This window comes from Echinops telfairi, unplaced genomic scaffold (genome assembly GCF_000313985.2).
Source record: "Echinops telfairi isolate 266 unplaced genomic scaffold, ASM31398v2 ScPeMD7_7475;HRSCAF=8513, whole genome shotgun sequence".
In the NCBI taxonomy this organism is placed as follows: Eukaryota; Metazoa; Chordata; class Mammalia; order Afrosoricida; family Tenrecidae; genus Echinops; species Echinops telfairi.
In genome coordinates, this window is record NW_022111379.1 from 3429495 (window position 1) to 3448184 (window position 18690).

Below are 18690 nucleotides of genomic sequence, written 5' to 3' on the forward strand. Positions count from 1 at the left end.
AATATATATATACAAAGATCTATTTCTCTATCGTTATATAAAAATATATTTACATATGTACATGCCTGTATTTAGACCTAAAAATGTCCTTTGCCTCCTAGTTCTTTGCTGTATTTCCTTTTACTTTCCTCTAGTCCCACTATCATGTTCGGCCTTCATTCGGGTTTCAGTAATTCCTCTCAGTTACATTGCCCTTGATCAAGCCTCACCAGGGATCCTATACCCTCCTCGCCATCGATTTTAGATCACTTGTCCCCTTGTCCCTGGGTTTGTTGGCACCCCCCTTTCATTCCCCAGCCTCACCCTCTCCTGTCCCGTGTCCTCCCTGAACCATTGGTCGTCCCATTGTTTTCTCCTCCAGATTGTTTATCCCGCTTATCTTATCTAGATAGCCATGCAGAGACAATAATAAGCACAAAAACAAGACAAGACAACAATAAGAACCAATGACAAAAAAAGAAAAGCCTGTAAATAATTCCAGGTCTTTTTGTTGACCTGAAGGAGTGGTTTCTGGTCGAGTCTGATGGGGTGCCACATCCTGGCCAAAAGTCTATTTTTGGTATTCCTTGTGGACTTCATTACTGCGCTCCCCTTGCTGCTCTGTTGCACACCTTAGCGTTTCACCCCAAGGTGGTGGGGTCAGATCGGGCACAATTCCTGTCACTGTGTCTCCAGTGTTGTCCCCCAGAGCACTATGGGTCAGTGAGGGAAGTTGTGTTTTGTGGTGGGCCCGGCCCTATGGTCCTCTCTGTGCATTGGCTGCTCTGAGCAGGAATATTGTCCTTGAGGGGTTGGTGGGTCCTGAAATTCTTATAGCCCAAGATTGTTTTTTCCTTTTTTATCCTGTTTAACTGCTATCTTTGTGGGCCTTTTTAATACACATTCTGCCAAATATGTAGAATATCTTATCCTGATATTTAACAAATAATACTGTCGTTTCAAACAAGTAATTTCTATCTTATTTGGCCAGTGTGGACTGTGAGGTCAGATGGCAGTCACTTACCCATCTGTGGTACGTGAGGGCTCCTCTGTGGCTCCCCGTGCAGATCTGTTGGTAGCTTGTCTGTCTGCATTGGTGGGCTAGAAGGAGCAGTGCAGGGACCTGACGAAAGAGTGCGCCTCATTCAGAGGAGCCCTGGGGGACAAATGGAACCTACCAGTCAGTTCACAAGAACAAAGACCTGGCAGTCTGCTCCTGTAAAGATTTACAGTCTCGGGAACACACTGGGTCTGATGACACACAGCGACAGCAGGATAGCCTCGGTCTGGCTCAGCTCAGACTGCATTTGCAGAGCAAGAAGGCAAAGTCACCAAATAAGCCAGGGGTGCTAAGGGACCTGGAGTGTTTGCTAAGCTGTCTGTGAAGTGAAGAAATAAGACGTTGTTCCTTCCCTTTTCTTAATTAAGCCTTATTAGATAAGTGGTTCTTAACTTTTCTGGATCAAGACTGCTCTAAGAATTTGGTGAAAGCAAAAAAAAAAAAAGAATTTGGTGAAAGCAACATGTACATCCTTAAAAATTTTGTGTAGCATTTCAAAGGGCTCATGGACCTCCCTCTAAAAACCATCCCATGAGCTGTGGAGTGGAGTAATAACTCTTGGTGTGACCTCTCCAGTGTCGTTGTGTTTAACAGCCAAAGTAAATACTATACTTTTTAAACCGTGGTTACGTCTCACGGAGAATGCATTGCATCTCCCTCTCATCAATGCAGTCAACACAATGTGCTTTAAGTCAGAACACACACATTGTGTTTCAGGAACACTTGGCTCAAGTTTACATTTTTAACAAGAATTACTAAATACTTTTTCTTCCTCTCTTAAAGCTCGGGAAAATGCGGCTGACCATCCCGTGTCGGGCCCTCACGTGTTCTCACCTGCAGTGTTTTGATGCTACTCTGTATATTCAGATGAATGAGAAAAAACCAACCTGGGTGTGCCCTGTCTGTGACAAGAAGGCTCCCTACGAACACCTTATTATTGATGGGTATGTCACTCTCCAGTGGTGTGCCCCACCTGGAAATCTAGAGCTCCGTAATATTGTAACTGTTTTGGTGTTGTTGTTTTTTCTTTTCTTTTCACCTTGATGTCCCTTGTTTGGGGGATACCTATTTCACTGTTCATACCTACAGATGTTCAAAGTGTTCAAAGCACCAGTGGTTCTCAGCAAGAGTGTTCGTTACACTTTCTCCTAAGGCTGTCTAGCCCAAGACATACAGCACATGTTGGAGACAGAACTACGAAACTGGTTAACATAAATGGAAGAATTGTTTTCGTCTGAAGTACTTCCCTTTATGCGGTGTGCTCTATCTACAGCATTGCAATAATTATATGTATTTTCAACATACTCTTGGGTTTTGTTTAATTTTTTATCCTATTAGACACCATGGAACACTTCCTAAGTTGTCCCTTACTCTAAAGCCTCCCTTTGCCATGGAACAAACATAATAAATGGCAGAAACGGAGCATCTTCATAATATTTCCTCTATTCTTTATGAAAAAATTGAAGGCAGCTTATGTGTAGTTTTTGTGAAAACATAGAAGTCAGAAGGTATAAAATAAAAAATGGTTTATACTTAGTGCAAGTATAATCCAGAATTCAGAAGATGTCACACTGCTCAAGGCAAAAAATAAACATGTAACTTAGACGTTTAACTTAGCAATGATGACAATAATCTTATAAATCTGAACTGAAGAGTAATATTTTGTTAGCAATACATAGCTATAAGTGTCCCTCCCCTCCCCACCCCCACCCCAAGCACCCTGGTGCTGTACAGGTTACGCATTGGCCTGCAATCTTCATGATCTGCAGGTCAAAACCCCCACCAGCAGCTCGGCAGGAAACAGACTGGGCTTTCTACTGCCATAAGGTGACAGTGAATTTGGTTTGGTTTCCCCCCCAGCCAAGGATTTTGTCCCTCTTATTATAAAAGGTGTGTGTGTGTGTGTGTGTGTGTGTGTGTGTGTGTGTAAAAATTGGCCCCTGTGTCGTGCAAGCAGTTAAGCACTTGATTGCTGGCTGAAAGTTTGGCTATTTAAACTCACTTAGGGTACTTTGGAAGAAAAGCTTGGTGATCTGTTTCCAAAAGATCCACCCTTAATGCAGTGAAACAGCTCTCCTCTGTACACCTGGTCACCACGGAAACAAGAAAAATGATGTGTTGTGTTTTGGACTTAGGTTTTATATGAGATTTTTATGTAATTAAACATCAGAAACGCTAATTGGTAATTTGTAGTATGAAAAAGGGTGTAAATAAGAAAATAAATGCCTGTAATCTTTGAAACCTTCATTTGTTATGGCTACATCATATTATAGTTTTAACTATTTTCTCTTCAGTTTTAGATGAATAAATATGAAAATAAACATAATACATGTCTTTTACTTTACCTTATTTATATGAGGGGCTTCAAAACAATTATAGAAAAGTTCCATTGTCTTTGAGTTCTATTTTTCCATGAATTTTTTGTAGCCCCTCAGATTTATACCAAACAGAAGATTGAATACAACTTTCATTTCTTATAGCTTGTTTATGGAAATCCTAAAGTACTGTACAGACTGTGATGAAATACAGTTTAAGGAGGATGGATCCTGGGCACCCATGAGATCAAAAAAGGAAGTGCAGGAAGTGCCTGCCTCTTACAACGGAGTCGACGGTGAGTGTGTATGTCCCCAACGGATGGCGCAGTCTCTCCCTGCTGCTGTCTAGATCTGGTTTTCAGTCTTAAAGTGAGGGGAGTTTTTAAACACTGGGCAATTTATGAAAGCTTTAATAACACTTACTAAATTATTAATTAAATAGAAGTAGTACAACTCCTTTTAAGTTTATTTTGTGTGTGTGTGCCAGATTTAGATATTTTCTGATACAAAATTTCAAAGAAGCATAATCTAATAAGTCATTTGTAAAGTCATGCTTCTGAAATGGTATCCTTTTAAATTTCTAACAGAGTTAGTACAGCTTAGTGAACATTCCTTTTTCATTTGTATCCCCCCCCCCAGCTTGTCTGCCTCCCAGCCCCCTTTCTCACCACCCCCTCACATATGCAGTTTTTAATGTTTTCACTGAAAGTAATCTGTGGCTTTTAAAAAATGGGACCTTAACATTTAAGTATGCCCAATACTGTAATAATGCAAGGGGGTACCCCCCCAAAAATGGAATTTTTTCCAAAGCTATGTATTAAAAAATTTTTACAAAACAACCTATCACCTTCAAAGTACTCTCATTACACTTAATACATTTGTCAAATCTGCGATTTCATTCTTGGAAACATTTTCAAACTCATCTGTTTGGATGGCTGACAGCACCTCCCTCGTTTTTTTCTTCACCTCTTCTACATCGTCAAATCGCTGTCCTTTCATGTCCCTCTTCATTTGCTGAAACAAAAAGAAGTCACACGGAGCGAGGTCAAGTGAGTAAGGTGCGTGGGGCAAGAGAGGCATGCTGTTTTTTTGCCAAACACTGGCATATTGAGATGGCTGCGTGAGTAGGTGCATTGTCGTGGTGGCAAAACCAGTCTCCCGTCTGCCACAAATCAGGCCTTTTAGTCATACACTGTTAACACAATCTTTAAACAGAAAGCTTGATTAACAGTTTGTACTTTGAGTAAACATTTTTGTCCATATGGGAAGTTGATGGATGTCCAGAATGAGGTTTGTCATCAATTGACATTTCAATTTTTTTGAAATGAGAAAAACCACTCATACACTTGAGTTTTTCCCAAAGCACTGCCCTTGTAAGCTGTGTTCAACATCACAACATTTTTGTGCATCATTTTTCTCAAGCAGGAAACAAAACTTCACAGCCACACGCTGTTCTCTTAAATTGGCCATCACAAAAACAAGGTTCAACCAAAACTGCTTTTACTACAAAATGCACTGTGACAAGAGAGAAACCTTCCCAAGCAATGCCACTGGATGCACTAACTCAGCGAGTTGCTCAATGCTCGCCTTGCTGGGAAAGTGCCTACTACAAAAGCTCCACTCCACCCAGCACAATGCTGGTTTTTGGTTTTTGGGTATCATGTCTGCTTTCCAGCTGCTTTTATTTTGCAGAGGACATAGACTTAATGATTCCCCTAATTCAGCATGATTTTACAATAAAAAAAAAATTTTTTTTTAATTTAACTAGAGCCAATGTAGTTATTTCCATCTCTGGCCCCAGCAATGTTGTGAGTACATAATGAGTCAATTCATAGGGTCACTGAGAAAAGAAGTTACAGTTGTTTTTGCTTTCTATGTTAATCCTCCATCATAGGATGCTTGAACTCCACGGTGGAGCATCCAGTATCTTCTCACCACCAGTCCTCGAGTAAAAACAAGAAAGTCGAGGTGATTGACCTCACCATAGACAGTTCATCAGACGAAGAGGAGGAAGAGCCCTCTGCCAAAAGGACCTGTCCTTCTCTGTCGCCCACATCACCACTCAGCACTAAAGGGTAAGGGCTGAAGAGCCAGGCGAGTTAACCTGACAGAGATTCAAAGTCTGCCAAATAAACAACTTGTAATTGTCAACTTTGCAATCAAAATATGGGTGAGTTTTCCCCAGATATTTGTGAGGAATTGGAATAATTCATTCAGGTGTGCGTGGGTGGGGGGTGTCTCTAGGCTGCCGTGTTCATCATACCCAAAGATGCTGCCAGTCCTCAAACGTTGTAGTCTGCATCCGAATCTCCTAGAGCACTGACGAAGCACAGTACTCCTCCTTCGCCCTTTTCTAAAACAGGAGAAGCGATGGAGAAGATAGGTATTTCTCATAACTTCCTGATGCTGTTGCTGCATAAAGGTTTATGCTCAAACTGGAATGTGTGTGCTGTAACATCTCAGCAGAACTTCAGAAAAATGCTTTCAACCTGCCTGAGGATCTGTGAGGCTGCCAGGAAGGAAGTCAAAGATTAATTCGGTTATAATACATACTACTTTTTTCATTTACAGACATGTTGCCTGTATTTCTGTTAGTCACGGGTCAACAATAATGTTTGGTGGTGCTTCAGTTCAATTCATGAGACACTGACTGATATGTACTTTGTATAAAACCCCCTGGACTACTTACAGATAATAATAGAATGAGTAAATTCAGCCCTAACCTTAAGGAGCTTAATACCTTGTAGTGATTTTGATAGCAAGTGTGTGTGTAGCTGTCCTCAGGAGCCCTGGTGGTAAAATGGCTCTCAAGTTGAGCCGCTTACTTCTGGGCTAGCAGTTCGAAAGCACCATCTACCCAGTATTCTGGGTCCCTGTGAGTCGGAACTGACTTGATGACAGTGAGCTTTTTCAGAACTGTGCTCGGTAAACATTTGACTAATTTCTGCAGGAGAGAGATGAGGCCATCTGTTACTGTAAAGAGTTGCAGTCTTGGGAAACCTGTGCAGGGTCACTGTGAGTTGGAATAGAGTCCATGGTGGGTTTGGGGTAGTTTTGAATGCTGACTGTTTAACGTCTGTGAGAGACACCAGCGATTCTAAGCCTAAAGGCTTGATCTTTCACTGTGGCATAGTTGGGTGTACAAGGTGAGTCTAGATAACGCGCTCCTCTTTAGCTGTGTATCAGTAGACTCACACGGGCTGTTAAAACTGGACGGAAACTAGTCAGAACATCTTTCAACAGATACTAAATAGTGCCTGAAGAAAAAATGTAAGACAGGAAAAGGAAAGCCCATGGACAACATTTTCAGGGCCAAGAGGGAAAGTTGGTGGCCAAACCAAGAGCAGGCATTTCCTTGCTTGGAGCCAGATCATTTTCAGCTTTGATACTGTGTGATGAGATGAAAAGATCTTAAGTATGAATGTATGTTTAGTTGCTTGAGAGGTAAAAACTTAGAGCAGTAAAACAACACAGTTCTGGTAAATGTGTGTCCTCACCTTGACTGAGGAATCTGTATAATCAAACATTACAGAGGCTAGACTACTTTGATTGTTGGTACCCAGCAAACCTGGCCTTGTTACTATATCCACTTCGTTTATACATGTGCTTACAGGAGCACCTGGGGGCAGGGAACCAAATTTCTGGAAACTATAGCATAATTAGGACAATTATCTATCAATTTTTTATTCCACGATATTTTATCTTTAATTTCAAATCACAGAATGACCAAATACATATTCTGATCTGATTTTTTTCCCCCCTTAAGTGCCATATGTGCAGCATTAAAAGGTGCTTTAAAAACCTTTGGCTATATAATACTTAATTTTAGGGTTAGATGCATCATTTTATATATATTGTAGTTTTGCTATCTACATAAATTACCACATATACTCATGTATATGCCGAGTTTTTCAGCACATTTTTAATGCCGTTTTTGCAGTAAAATTAGGTGCCTCATCTGATACTCGGGTTGGCTCATACTCGAGTGTATACTGTTATGTGTTGTGTTTGCTTTGTCTTCCTGACAGCACTTTTTTTCCTTTTTTTTTCCATAAAGGAAATGGCTTGGGTGTTAAAATCTAATTTTTCTTCTTTGAGTATTTACTTTGCTACTTCTCCAAATATAGCTTTTATGTTTATTATGTTTGGAAAATTTCATTAGTTATATGAACGACTTCCTGAGCCTTCCCAGTGACTAATTAAACCCAGAAACAGTCTTTGCAGATGCCAGACCTTTCTTTCTCTGCTGTCAGATAAAAACCAGGAACCCTGAAAGTGCATGACATTTTTAGGAATAAGGTAATGCCATACTCAGTACTAGTGGCCATTTCACCATGACAAGCCAATAACTAGACACAAAGCCCAGCATGTTATTTTTGTTTACATACAATGTAAAATTGGAAATTCATTTTAGAATATTATTACCAAATTAAAAGAAAAGGAGCCATCCAGAAGTCAGAAAGGAGCAAACACCAGGAAATAGAAAACATTGTATTTGTCTTTAGTCGCTGACTGTGCTTCTAGTCAAGTATTTCATCCAGAAATTTCCGATACTGTTTGTTATACGAAATGTTTTCAAACAAAAGCATTTCAGCTGCTTTCTTCTCCTTGGTAGTCCCTTGAGCATTGTCAGAGGAGATAGCTAATGGAAAATGGTACTTTTTATAGATATGAGGGGTTTAATTAAAGTTTCCATTAGATGAAACATTTTTAATGAGGCGGGTGAGAGTGTTTTATGTTTCATATCCCATTCATAAAAATGTGGTAGATGGCTGTAACTAGACTCTATTCCTGGAAATCTTTTGAAATAGTCTATACCATTGAAATTATATTCCCACATGCGAAGTGCTGTAAATAGAATTTTATAAAACAAAAGACAAGCTCTTTTTTACTTTTCTCTTTATTTAATAAAACATAACAGCCTAGTGTGGCCCTTGTGTTTCTTGAGGGGGGGTTGGTTCTTTTTCCTCTCTCTTCTTTTTCCTTCAATTTTTGGTTGGGAAAATGAAAGAATTTGATACCCAGTTATTTTAAAACTACTGTTCTAGAGGCTTCTCTGTTTTTCTTCCTCTTTCCTGGGATACTGTTTTCCCTTTTTAGACTCCAGAACATGTTCATTTTGGAGTGTTTTTTCCTCCTTGTCTCGCTGTCTTCTTTCACTCAGGGAGCCTTTTTGTGTAGCTAGTGTGCTGATGACTTTAGAAACACCCAGAGAGACCAGATCTGGCGTTTACTCATACGAAGCTTACACAGCTGGCGGGCCAGCAGCGAAGTCCTGACTGCTCGGGCTGCTTCATTCCCCCAGCCTCGTCTCTGTGCGTTTTTTTTGCTTGGATTTACTTATACTTTGAAGGGGCCCAGATTCCAAATTCGTTGCCATTAGGTGGAGTCTTAACTCTAGAAGACGCTTTGTGCTCCGTGAGATTTTTCAGGACTGTGACGTGTTGGGAGTTGATCGCCAGCCTTTCCTTTCAAGGCAGTTAGCTGTCTGTACCATTCATTGAAGCATTGCACCTGTCACAGGCTTCAGTCCCCTCTCTTCATATGCCATGGAGTTGGCGCTGCCACTTGGCTTCCTCCTAGATTCGAAAAGTGAATCAGAACAGCTGGTGGTCGGTGACGGTTGTACCGTTGCACCCACTTGCTTCTCCCTGCGCAGTGCTATAGCAGCCACACTGGACAGTTTAAGTTACACATTGCTCTGCTTGCCTGTTGTCTCATTTTCCAGCACAAAAACTAGAACTTGTGAAATGTAACTCGTTTGTTAAACTTAAAAGTTCAGCTTACCTATAAAAATGGTGCAAACCTTTCTTTCTTTCTTACAGCATTTTAAGTCTTCCACATCAAGCGTCTCCAGTGTCCCGCACCCCAAGCCTCCCTGCGGTGGACACGAGCTACATTAACACATCCCTTATCCAGGACTACAGGCATCCTTTTCACATGACGCCCATGCCTTACGACTTGCAAGGTGAGTCACCAAATGAATGCCTTTCATCTAGAGTCCTCTGCTGGGTGAGTCTCAGAAGGAATTGAGAAATGGGGGTTACATATGGAGGCGTGGGCCAAAAAAAGAGGGAGAAATTTATACTGTTGTCATAGATACCCATGCTTTAGACTCTGAGATTCTACGGAAAATTCCTGGGCCACAGGTAGATGGGCCTGAAACTTGGCTAGTGAATTCTTAGTGATTGCTAGGAAAACCCTATCTGAGTACAGTCTAATAGCACTTTCTGAAATGTGGAAATATTTTACCCTCTACTGCCTAGTACAGTTGAGCCACTAGCCCCGTGTGACCGAAGAACTGAGTTTTTAGTATTAGTGAATCCTAACACATTTAGCCTCATGTGGTTAGTGGCTCCTTTGTTGGACAGTGACAGTAAGTCCGATCTCTCACTTAACCCACAACCACATCTCATTATCAAGAACCATAGGGCTATGCATATCTGTTGTGTTGACAGTGACTGGACCCCCCTCACAACCTGACTTTCAGAGGATGTGGGGTGGACACATCTGCTTGTACTTCTCCAAGATTAGCTATCATAAGGAGGTAGATCTTTTGTACATGTTAGCTGCTTCCCCGCACGCTGTTGCACTACACTTTACACAGGGAATTGCAGTTCATTACACCTGGGCAATGTCTCCAAGCATGTCGATTGGAAGTGGCCTACTTGAAGTAAATTCCTGCAACCAAAGGTCAGGGCTGGTCCTTCTGTAAAGACCACCACCTCAGCTCTTGGACACCCTGTGCTGCTCCGTGTCCCCCACCCCCACCCCCAGTGATCTGTGAGGTTTTGAGTCTGCGAACAGCTGACGAGTGAGGGAGAGGGAAAGAGCCGTTAGAAGTAAACCTGTGCTACAGCTGGCCTCATCTCTTAACTTCAAACTTTATTTTCTGCAAAGTGGGGCCCAAATTAATAACAACCGAAAGGTGTTTGTAAGGAATAGATTAGATTGAAAGGTTACTTAAGGGGCGCCCTTGAGAGGACTTGGGGGACAGTGCTATCCATGCCAATGGAGGGGCTGAGTGTTAGATCTAAGAGATAGGGTATCAGTGGCCAGTCCCACAGACAAATTCACAGAGCTGCGAGGCAGTGCTAATACTGAGTCAGCCTTAGTGATCTAGAGAGGGGAGAGCAGAAAGCTCATGCAGCTCAATTCTTTATGTTTAAATACAGTTCCAAATGATGCAGCAGTTGACGTTTGTATTAGTTTTTGAGATACTGCAGCATTTTGGACTGTTTTTTCTTTGTATTTTTGCCAACACTAAAAACATTTTTTTTCTTTTTTTTTGGTTTTACAGGATTAGATTTCTTTCCTTTCTTATCAGGAGACAATCAGGTATGCTGTGTGCAGAAATGACTGTTTTCATTGAACATGGAAATATTTTGAAGTGTAACATGTAGCCAAGAGAAAGAAAGAACATTTCCTTGGAAATGACATGTGTTGTGAGTGGAATGCAACCTAGTGACCTGTGTGGGCGAACCGAGCCACCTGCCCGACAGGGTGTTCTAGGCGATCAGCTCTGCGGAGCAGATGGCTGGGCCTCCTTTCCTACCAACCAGTAGCTGGAGGTTTCAAATGCCAGACTTCTGGCTCGCAGCTAAGTGCTTGACCACTGTACCACGCACTAGGGTTCTTTAATGTGCAGCAAAGAGAAAGCGAATTCTCTTTGAAGAAAGAACTCGGTGTGCTCATCCCTTTATTGTTAAATCCAGAATCTCTTTATTTTAGTGGAACCTGAGTGCGTGACATGGACAATGTCTGCCTATCTCTTTCCAGCAGCACGACTTTAAAAAGACGCACAGGTCCCTGTATCCCCAGTGATGGTTGCTTTCTGGGCCATATGGTTTCTTAAGAGAAGATACCTTGTACACATCTTTTGAGCACGTGCCCCTCTAGAAGTAGCATTTTTAGAGTTGCTTGCAGTACAAATTTCAACCCAAAACAAAAGGTTTGCTTTTGTTTTTCTCCCTTCATAGCATTACAACACCTCCCTCCTGGCTGCTGCAGCCGCGGCAGTTTCGGACGATCAAGACCTCTTGCACTCGTCTCGGTTTTTCCCATATACCTCCTCGCAGATGTTTCTCGATCAGCTAAACACAGGGGGCAGTGCTTCTCTGCCCACCACCAACGGAAGCAGTAGTGGCAGCAACAGCAGTCTCGTGTCCTCCAACAGCCTAAGGGAGAGCCATAGCCACACCGTCGCCACCCGGAGCACGGACACAGCCTCCATCTTCGGCATCATCCCGGACATTATCTCGTTGGACTGACCCTGCCCCTGCTGCTCCGCCCCGACCCCAGATTAAGTGAACTTGGCCAGAGAGGAGAACTTTGTGCTCTGTTTTACCCTATTCTGTTTAGAAAAGTACGCAAGCGTGGTTTTTTGTTTTGTTTTGTTTTTTTTCCTTTTTTTAAGGAAAAAAATTAAAAGAATTGTACAGAGAACAAAACTATATTTTCAGTTTTACTTTTGTATATAAATCTAAGACTGCCTGTCTGATAAAACACTTGTTTAAAAAAAAAGGAGGGCGGGGGGGAAAGAAACAGAAAAAGAAAAAAAATACCCATAAACCACCTTCAGTTTATTTTTTTCCCCCTGGATTCTGAAGATTTTCCTCGTTTGTCCTATGGTTTGGGTTCTATTTTACTTCCGACAAATGGCATTATTTGCAATAACAGAAGAGGAATTGCATGTATGAAGTTTTAAATTGTGGGCTTTTCTTTGTTGTGGGGAGGGGCTGTGGGGAGATAGGTTTAATTTCCATTTGCTAAAAGTGATTGTGTGTGTGTGTGTGTGTGTGTACGCGTGCACATGCGCGCTCATATTTTATCCAGCCTTAAGTTATAACTCTCATCTGTCCGACTGCATTCCCTCTTATTTCCAGGACATAGCTCGTGGGGTGGGGAGGGGGTCAGCGTGTGTGTGTTTTCTTGTCAGCACCGTTCCTTCTCTTCCCAGGTTTGCATTCGGTTGACTTGTCAGTTGCCTGCTTCTTTCAAAAAGTGCTTTGAAGGCCTTGAGCTTGCATATAAGCATCTTTATCAACTACCCCACTTGCATGTTCTCCGTCACATATTCTCTTACATGTTAGCTATCCCGTGAGAATATGTTTTAGAGATAATGGAGTAAAGCTGTCAGGGTAAGAATTAAGAGCAGGCTTTGCAGACCTGTGAATAACAAATACACTGTTCTAGTTCGACTTCTTTATTCCGAAGCTTGATCGCCAGTATTGTGTATTTAAGCAAAGTCTGGGAAGACCTGCTCTTTTGGCCACAGGGTAATGAGTTTTCACGGAGGACCTTCATACCAAAGTAGGAAGTAACAGTAGTTCAGAAAGCCCTGTTGCATGTCTTGTACAGCTGAAAGAGGTAAAGTTACATCAACTCAAAAAAGGAAGTCAGTAAATTCTGCTTTGAAAATACAGTGCACCACACCTGTCAGTCTTAGAAATGTGCTACTTGATAAACAGTTGAAATACAAAATAGGTGTGAACCTTAATCATATTTTATTCTCTACTTCTGATTAACCTAGCTCCCTTATTTGCTTTGTTTATTCTCATCTTTGAAAGGCAGGCATGCCATAGGAAAATCACTTTTTCCCCTTAAGAATCTCTGGATCAGTCTGCTCTATTCTTTGTAATCACACAACGTGTAAATATTATTATTGAAAGCTGTTTTCCAAGGGATGAGTGAGGGCTGGAGGGAAGGAAAAGTGGTTCTACTTGTGTCCCCAAATCCTTATCAGAGAAGGGATTACATTCTCAGGTGCGGAAAGTATTTTTATAGCTGATTGAAAGTGCATGTTTCACCAAAAAGATAAAGAAGGGGCATAATGATTGCCAGTTTTCCAGACTGGATTTTTGTATCTGAACTGTTACCGCTAACGCATTGTTCTCAGAGTTGATGAAGGACCTCTTTTTTGGTTTATAGACTTGTCTTTTTAAACCATGTATTGGTAACAAAACGACCTACTGTCATTTCAGGTAGAATTCAAGATGGCAGTATCTTTGGTTGTATGCTAAACTTAATGGTTCACATGACTGTGTGGCGTCTAACTATATTGTCTGTTTTTACAGCATCTCGCTGCCACTAAATGGACTTGAATTTGGAGGTTGGGGGAAGTTTGGTATTGATATGTATATGTGTGTGTGTGTATATATGTATTTATAGATAATAAGTGAGTGACTGAGCTATGCAGTCTTCCCTTATGCATGTGTTTTCCACACACAAATGGCTGAGTTATCGTCACTAAACAATTTGCAATAAAAAAGGAAACACCACCAAACAACAAAAGTGGATTCATTGTCAGTTAAAACAGGAAGTAGTTATTTTTTTATGACTAGTATTATGATGAGTAAATGCTTTACATAGTCTTACTGTATTCAGACAAATGTTTAAGAGTATCATAATTTGAGTTTAAATTTGGACTGAGGTAGAAATTGTGGGGAGTAGTTTCTTACTTCATTTTGCAATAGGACATGTATTTTTAGTCATTCAACTACCTAAGGTGTAAGGTGAATAGTTTGTGTTTTGTTTTTATTTTTGGTTCCCTTTATCTGTCCTTTGTGGTCCCAACGCTCTGATCAATAACTGTGTGTGATGCTAAATTACAAACTCTTCAAGTGATCCAGCTGAAAATCCTCCCTGCTCCCCGCTTGAGCCCCGTTTAGTCAGAGCTCTCTTCATTCTCTGCATTACACCAGCCTGATGGAAGGACACCTAGTCGAGAGAAATAAATGTCTGGCCAGTGGCAATGGTCGTGTCTCTGTTCAGTTGTCCATGTGTTTGAGTCCATTCCGTCCTGTGGGAAGCTCGTTTCTGTCAGCTATTGACTGTCCAGGTTGTTACGTTATTGGTGTTCGTCACTCTGTGGGTCTCATGCTTGCTGGCAGTCTGTGACTTCCCATAACTAGTAGCGGAGTCCTGCACCGTGTCCTCCTTTCCTCTTCAGACAAACAGCCCAGCTTAGTTACGCCATCCCTTTCCCTTAGCCCATCTGCATTGCCCCAGCCCGCCAGGATTGACATGCTGTCCGGGAGCAGATAGTGGTGCTCAGAACCCTCACGCAAGCTTCCACGTCCCCAGGCCTCCATCGTCATGACCAGTGTGCTGCTGTCTACGGGTGTGTTTCTGTGCCGTGCTGTGTGTGCATGCGTCTTTGATAAAATAGCTGTTTGAGTAACAGGGTTGGTTGAAGTGGCTTTTAATTACTTGTGGGCATTATTGGACATCTTACAAGAATCTGAACTTTTACCATATGCTGTATTTAGGTGACTAATTTACTTTGAGCATTACAGTTTTTCTACTATTAATTTAGGCATTCTCACAATTCTATGTCATTATTAACATAGTAAGAATTCACCTAAATGTTTTAAAAATATGATTTCTTGGCAGATTTTCCTTTGAGTCAGATCTGGAACAAATTATATTCCTGGTTTTAAATTATTAACTGTAGGAAGCACATCGGTGTGTGTTTTTTTAATATATATGTTTTAATACTACATTTTGAGATCTTTGAGACGCTAAAGCACATTTGAAATTATTTTAGTAAGAATTTTGTTGTACAAGACATGTTAAATTCTGTTTTCTTAATGAAACACAAAGCTTAGATTTTAAAAAGAGGGAGGACGAAATGCTGGTGGTCCCAGAGTGTGCTGCTGTTAATTGTTTAATTAACAAAGGGGAAAATGTATATAAACAGATATAAAAGTTACCATAAATTCCATGAACTTAAATCTGTGATTCATTGCCTTAAAACTTTCTCTCTTAGAATTTCCATACCGCATGCCAAACCAGTAAAATGGCTTTTAAAAATGTATAGTAGACCAATGTCAGTTTGTATAAAAGTACCAAGTGAAAATATTTATTACTTGCATTGGAAAAAAAATTGTTTACCTATTATTGAATGTTACCTGTTTATGTAGAGCTCTTTAGATGTAATAAAAGAAACTCCTTCAGTTACTTGGTCGTCTGTAAAATACACCGCTGAGTCCTCAGGGAGACAACCCCAGAAGAAAGTGCTCACGCTTGCACCTTCCACAGCGCCTTTCACGCTGCTAGGCCAAAGCATGCGTGACAAGGAACAAGCACACAGCAATCATTGCCCCTCCTCAGTGAACTGGCTAGCCTTGAAGTGGAAGAGCGCCTGCTTGGTTTGAAGTCTCTTGAATACCTGCAGTTTGAATGCTAACAGCACCTTAAAGCTTTCTTGTGAACAACACGAAGGGCAAGCAGACCCAATTGGGATTTCAGAACTGAGTGGGGTACTAGGCTTGAGGTTGAAGTCCAAACACTTTACAAAATCATAGTGACCTGGGCCACTGCATACCTGTAATTGGGAACACGGAGACGTCCCTCAGTGAAGAGGGTCCCCGAGTTCTAATGGCCGCTCCACAGCACTGTTTCTGGCATGCTCGACTTCAGATCCCCACCCTTAAATCATTTCTATGGGAACCCTCAAGAAAGATGGGGCTCTCTGTTCCTGCAAAGAGTTACAGCCTTGGAAGCCCACCGGGGCAGTTGTACCCTCTCTTCTAGGGTCCCTGTGAGTCGACATGGACTCCGAGGCAGTGAGAAGAAGTGGGAGCCCCCTGCGGGAAGAGGGCGTGGCTGGATGTTCCCTTGAGGATTGCAGAACATGGCCACTCGGACAGATTGCCGTAAGTCCAGTCCATAGCAGTAATAGGTTTCTTGTTTGGTTTTAGTGAATTTTTTATTATAAATTTGGTTCGATGGCAGGAGGCAACAGGTTTTAAAACCATAATGCTGCATGACAAATATGAAGGACTTCATAAAGCTTGTGCAGAAAGTTCCTTTAAATAAAAAAACGTTTTCCACAAGCTTTGGAAGCCCCCTGGTATAGGTTTAAGGAACATTGGAGGGAGTAGGCCTTTGTTTACTACTACAGGCCGGGGCTTCCTTCTTCTCTGCCATGGACGCCAGGTAAGCCTTGCTATCACATCCATGAGTTAAGAAGGGTTCTCGGCAGTGGCGTCACGGGTTGGTGTCGGTCTCACCCCACCCCCACCCCCACACATGGACTTCCTTTCCTAGCAGAATCAATCATGTTTATCATCAAGTTTAACCAGGGTAATATGTTAAATACAGTGATGTTATACTAGTTCTTAGGTTATGAGTACTAACAAATGCTTTGCAAAATGAAATGAAAACATTACAGTACTTGAGCAGAAACCTTTTTGATTTATTTTTTTCTTTTTCCTGGAGTTACTGTTTCGTTCTCAAGTCCGTTATTTCTGTAGGCTCACAAATAACTAACGACCACAGTATTGTAGCTGGTAGAGCACCAGGACATTTGACCAAACTGACCGTAAAACACTGTCCGCGAGAACAGTACGTGCTCGTAGTGCATGCAGACGGAACACGTGGTTCAAAGTGCCCCAAAAGTCGGGTGCCGACAGCTCTGACCAGCGTGCACTAGAAGGGCCAAAAAGTAAATGTGAGCTTGGGCCTTGTAGCTGGAATTAACCCCACCCCAAGAAGGCAGTTTTGATTTTTACAGCTAGCTGCAGAGATAGTTAGGAAATTAAGAATTTGTATTAAAAAAAATGACCAAATGACCAAATCATATAAGCCTCCAAAGCAAGAACCAGTCTCACTGCCATCAAGTCGCGTCCCCCTAGGACATTGTAGAACTGCCCCTGTGGGTTTCTGAAACGTACCGTAACTCCTTATGGCAGTAAAAAGCCCTGTCTCCTGCGGAGCAGCTGGTAGTTTCAAACTGCCAATCTTTCGGGTTGCAACCCGATTTGTATAAGTCTTAGGCCCCACAAAACCTGGGTCTGCCCCTGCAGCACAAGATCTGGGTGAACACACTGCTTCGTCATGGGGAGGTCCCTTGACTGCCTGCCCTCCACAAAACCCTTCCCTGCAGCTCCTGGCCTTCCCATCAGCAATTAGAGCTTTGGGGAAAGAAAGAAAAATCCTTTCTCAGAACCCAGTGTATCTGGAGCCACACCGCAACGTGTGATGTTTGCACAGAGCCTGTGCCAGTCTTCCTGCACTTACGCCGCCCCGTCCTCAGTCAAGATTTCTGTCTTAATAATTTCCCCAAAGGCACATGCCTGTCTTCTTTTATCTTTACCTAACTAAGACACCATTAGACCAAGCCACGGGCCAGAGAATCAACTTTGGATTCATAGGAAGATGAAAATCTCTGCCATTCGGTGTGCTGATGCGAGACTCCAGAGCTTTTTAAGGCAGTGCTAACGCTACAAAGTGCACAAATGTAGCACCACCTGTGGGACTCGGGCAGCACCAACCCGTGCCACATCCTGACTGTTGAGCTAGGAGGGCTCCCAGAAGGATCAGCATCCCTACAACTTGTCCAGACCTCTTGTATCTCTGGCCCTGGCTGCACTTTCAAATCGGACTGCAGCCAGTCACGACATCCCCTCTAAGCCCATGTCACTGTTGTTAGACAGTGGTTCCAACCCAACCATCTTATATATGTTCAACAGGAAACAACACCTGGCCCTTTCCTTAGACCTGGGCAAGTGAGTTGAGGCCTTGGATCCACTTAAGTTAAACAACCATACTAGTTCCTTGAGACTCTGGTAACAGAGCCCAGGAGAGAGCTGGGAATTGTAGCAAGACTGTCCAGGCCTCTCAGAAGTCTGGAAGGCCTTTGAATGCAGGATGCCCCGTCTTGCGGTTTCCTTTGGTGTGGTTTCCTTTGGTGCAAAAATGGGACATTTCTGCATCCACAGGACTGTGCTCCACTCTGCTCTGTCTAGGAACGAACATTCAGAACTGTATTTGGAATGGAAATGAGACTTTGTAAGTGGCCTGTGTGCTACAAGAACTGTTGCGTAAGTTTTGGATTTAGTCATGGGTCCCACACTTTTTGGTCTACCGCCCTCTTTTCAGGAAAATTTACTCAGCTCCGCCCTGGCAATTGAAAACTTTTGTGCTGTAACCCATAATCCAGGGTAAAGTTTAGGTATCTGCTTTTGCAGCCTCCTGGATCATTTCAGCGACCTCCATGGGGTGGCACCCAGCCCACTTTGGGAAACAATGGTTTAAGCGATTCGTGTGTGTGTGTGTGTGTGTGTGTGTGTGTGTGTGTGTTTATAATGCATTTTGCGTGTTGCTGCTTGTCAGCATTGGCTTTTCCCCTTAGTGATGTGAAAAGTAGTTGAGCATGTACTTGGGGTATATTTGTTGCAGGAGAAGCGTGATCTGAATTGTGTAGTGCTGTAGAGTTTGCAAAGGCATTTTCAAATCATGATCTCGGTCTGTCCTCTCAAGGAAAACAAATTATTTAAAAAATAATTTGTAACACCATAGGACAGCATAGAGTTGCCCAATTAGAGCTAT

At 42.2% G+C, this 18690-nt stretch overlaps 1 protein-coding gene across 2 annotated transcripts in view; it reads left to right on the forward strand.

Annotated features, from left to right (window-relative positions):
- Window positions 1-15315, forward strand: part of PIAS1 (protein inhibitor of activated STAT 1) — a 174308-nt gene extending 158993 nt beyond the window's left edge. For both annotated transcript variants that reach the window (XM_045285723.1, XM_004711939.2), the window contains 6 exons: window positions 1823-1983; window positions 3520-3650; window positions 5249-5429; window positions 9180-9322; window positions 10655-10692; window positions 11334-15315. In XM_045285723.1, the coding sequence (XP_045141658.1) occupies window positions 1823-1983; window positions 3520-3650; window positions 5249-5429; window positions 9180-9322; window positions 10655-10692; window positions 11334-11624 (945 nt within the window). In that variant the 3' untranslated portion in view covers window positions 11625-15315. The remainder of the gene's footprint in view (window positions 1-1822; window positions 1984-3519; window positions 3651-5248; window positions 5430-9179; window positions 9323-10654; window positions 10693-11333) is intronic.
- Window positions 15316-18690: the final 3375 nt, after the last annotated feature.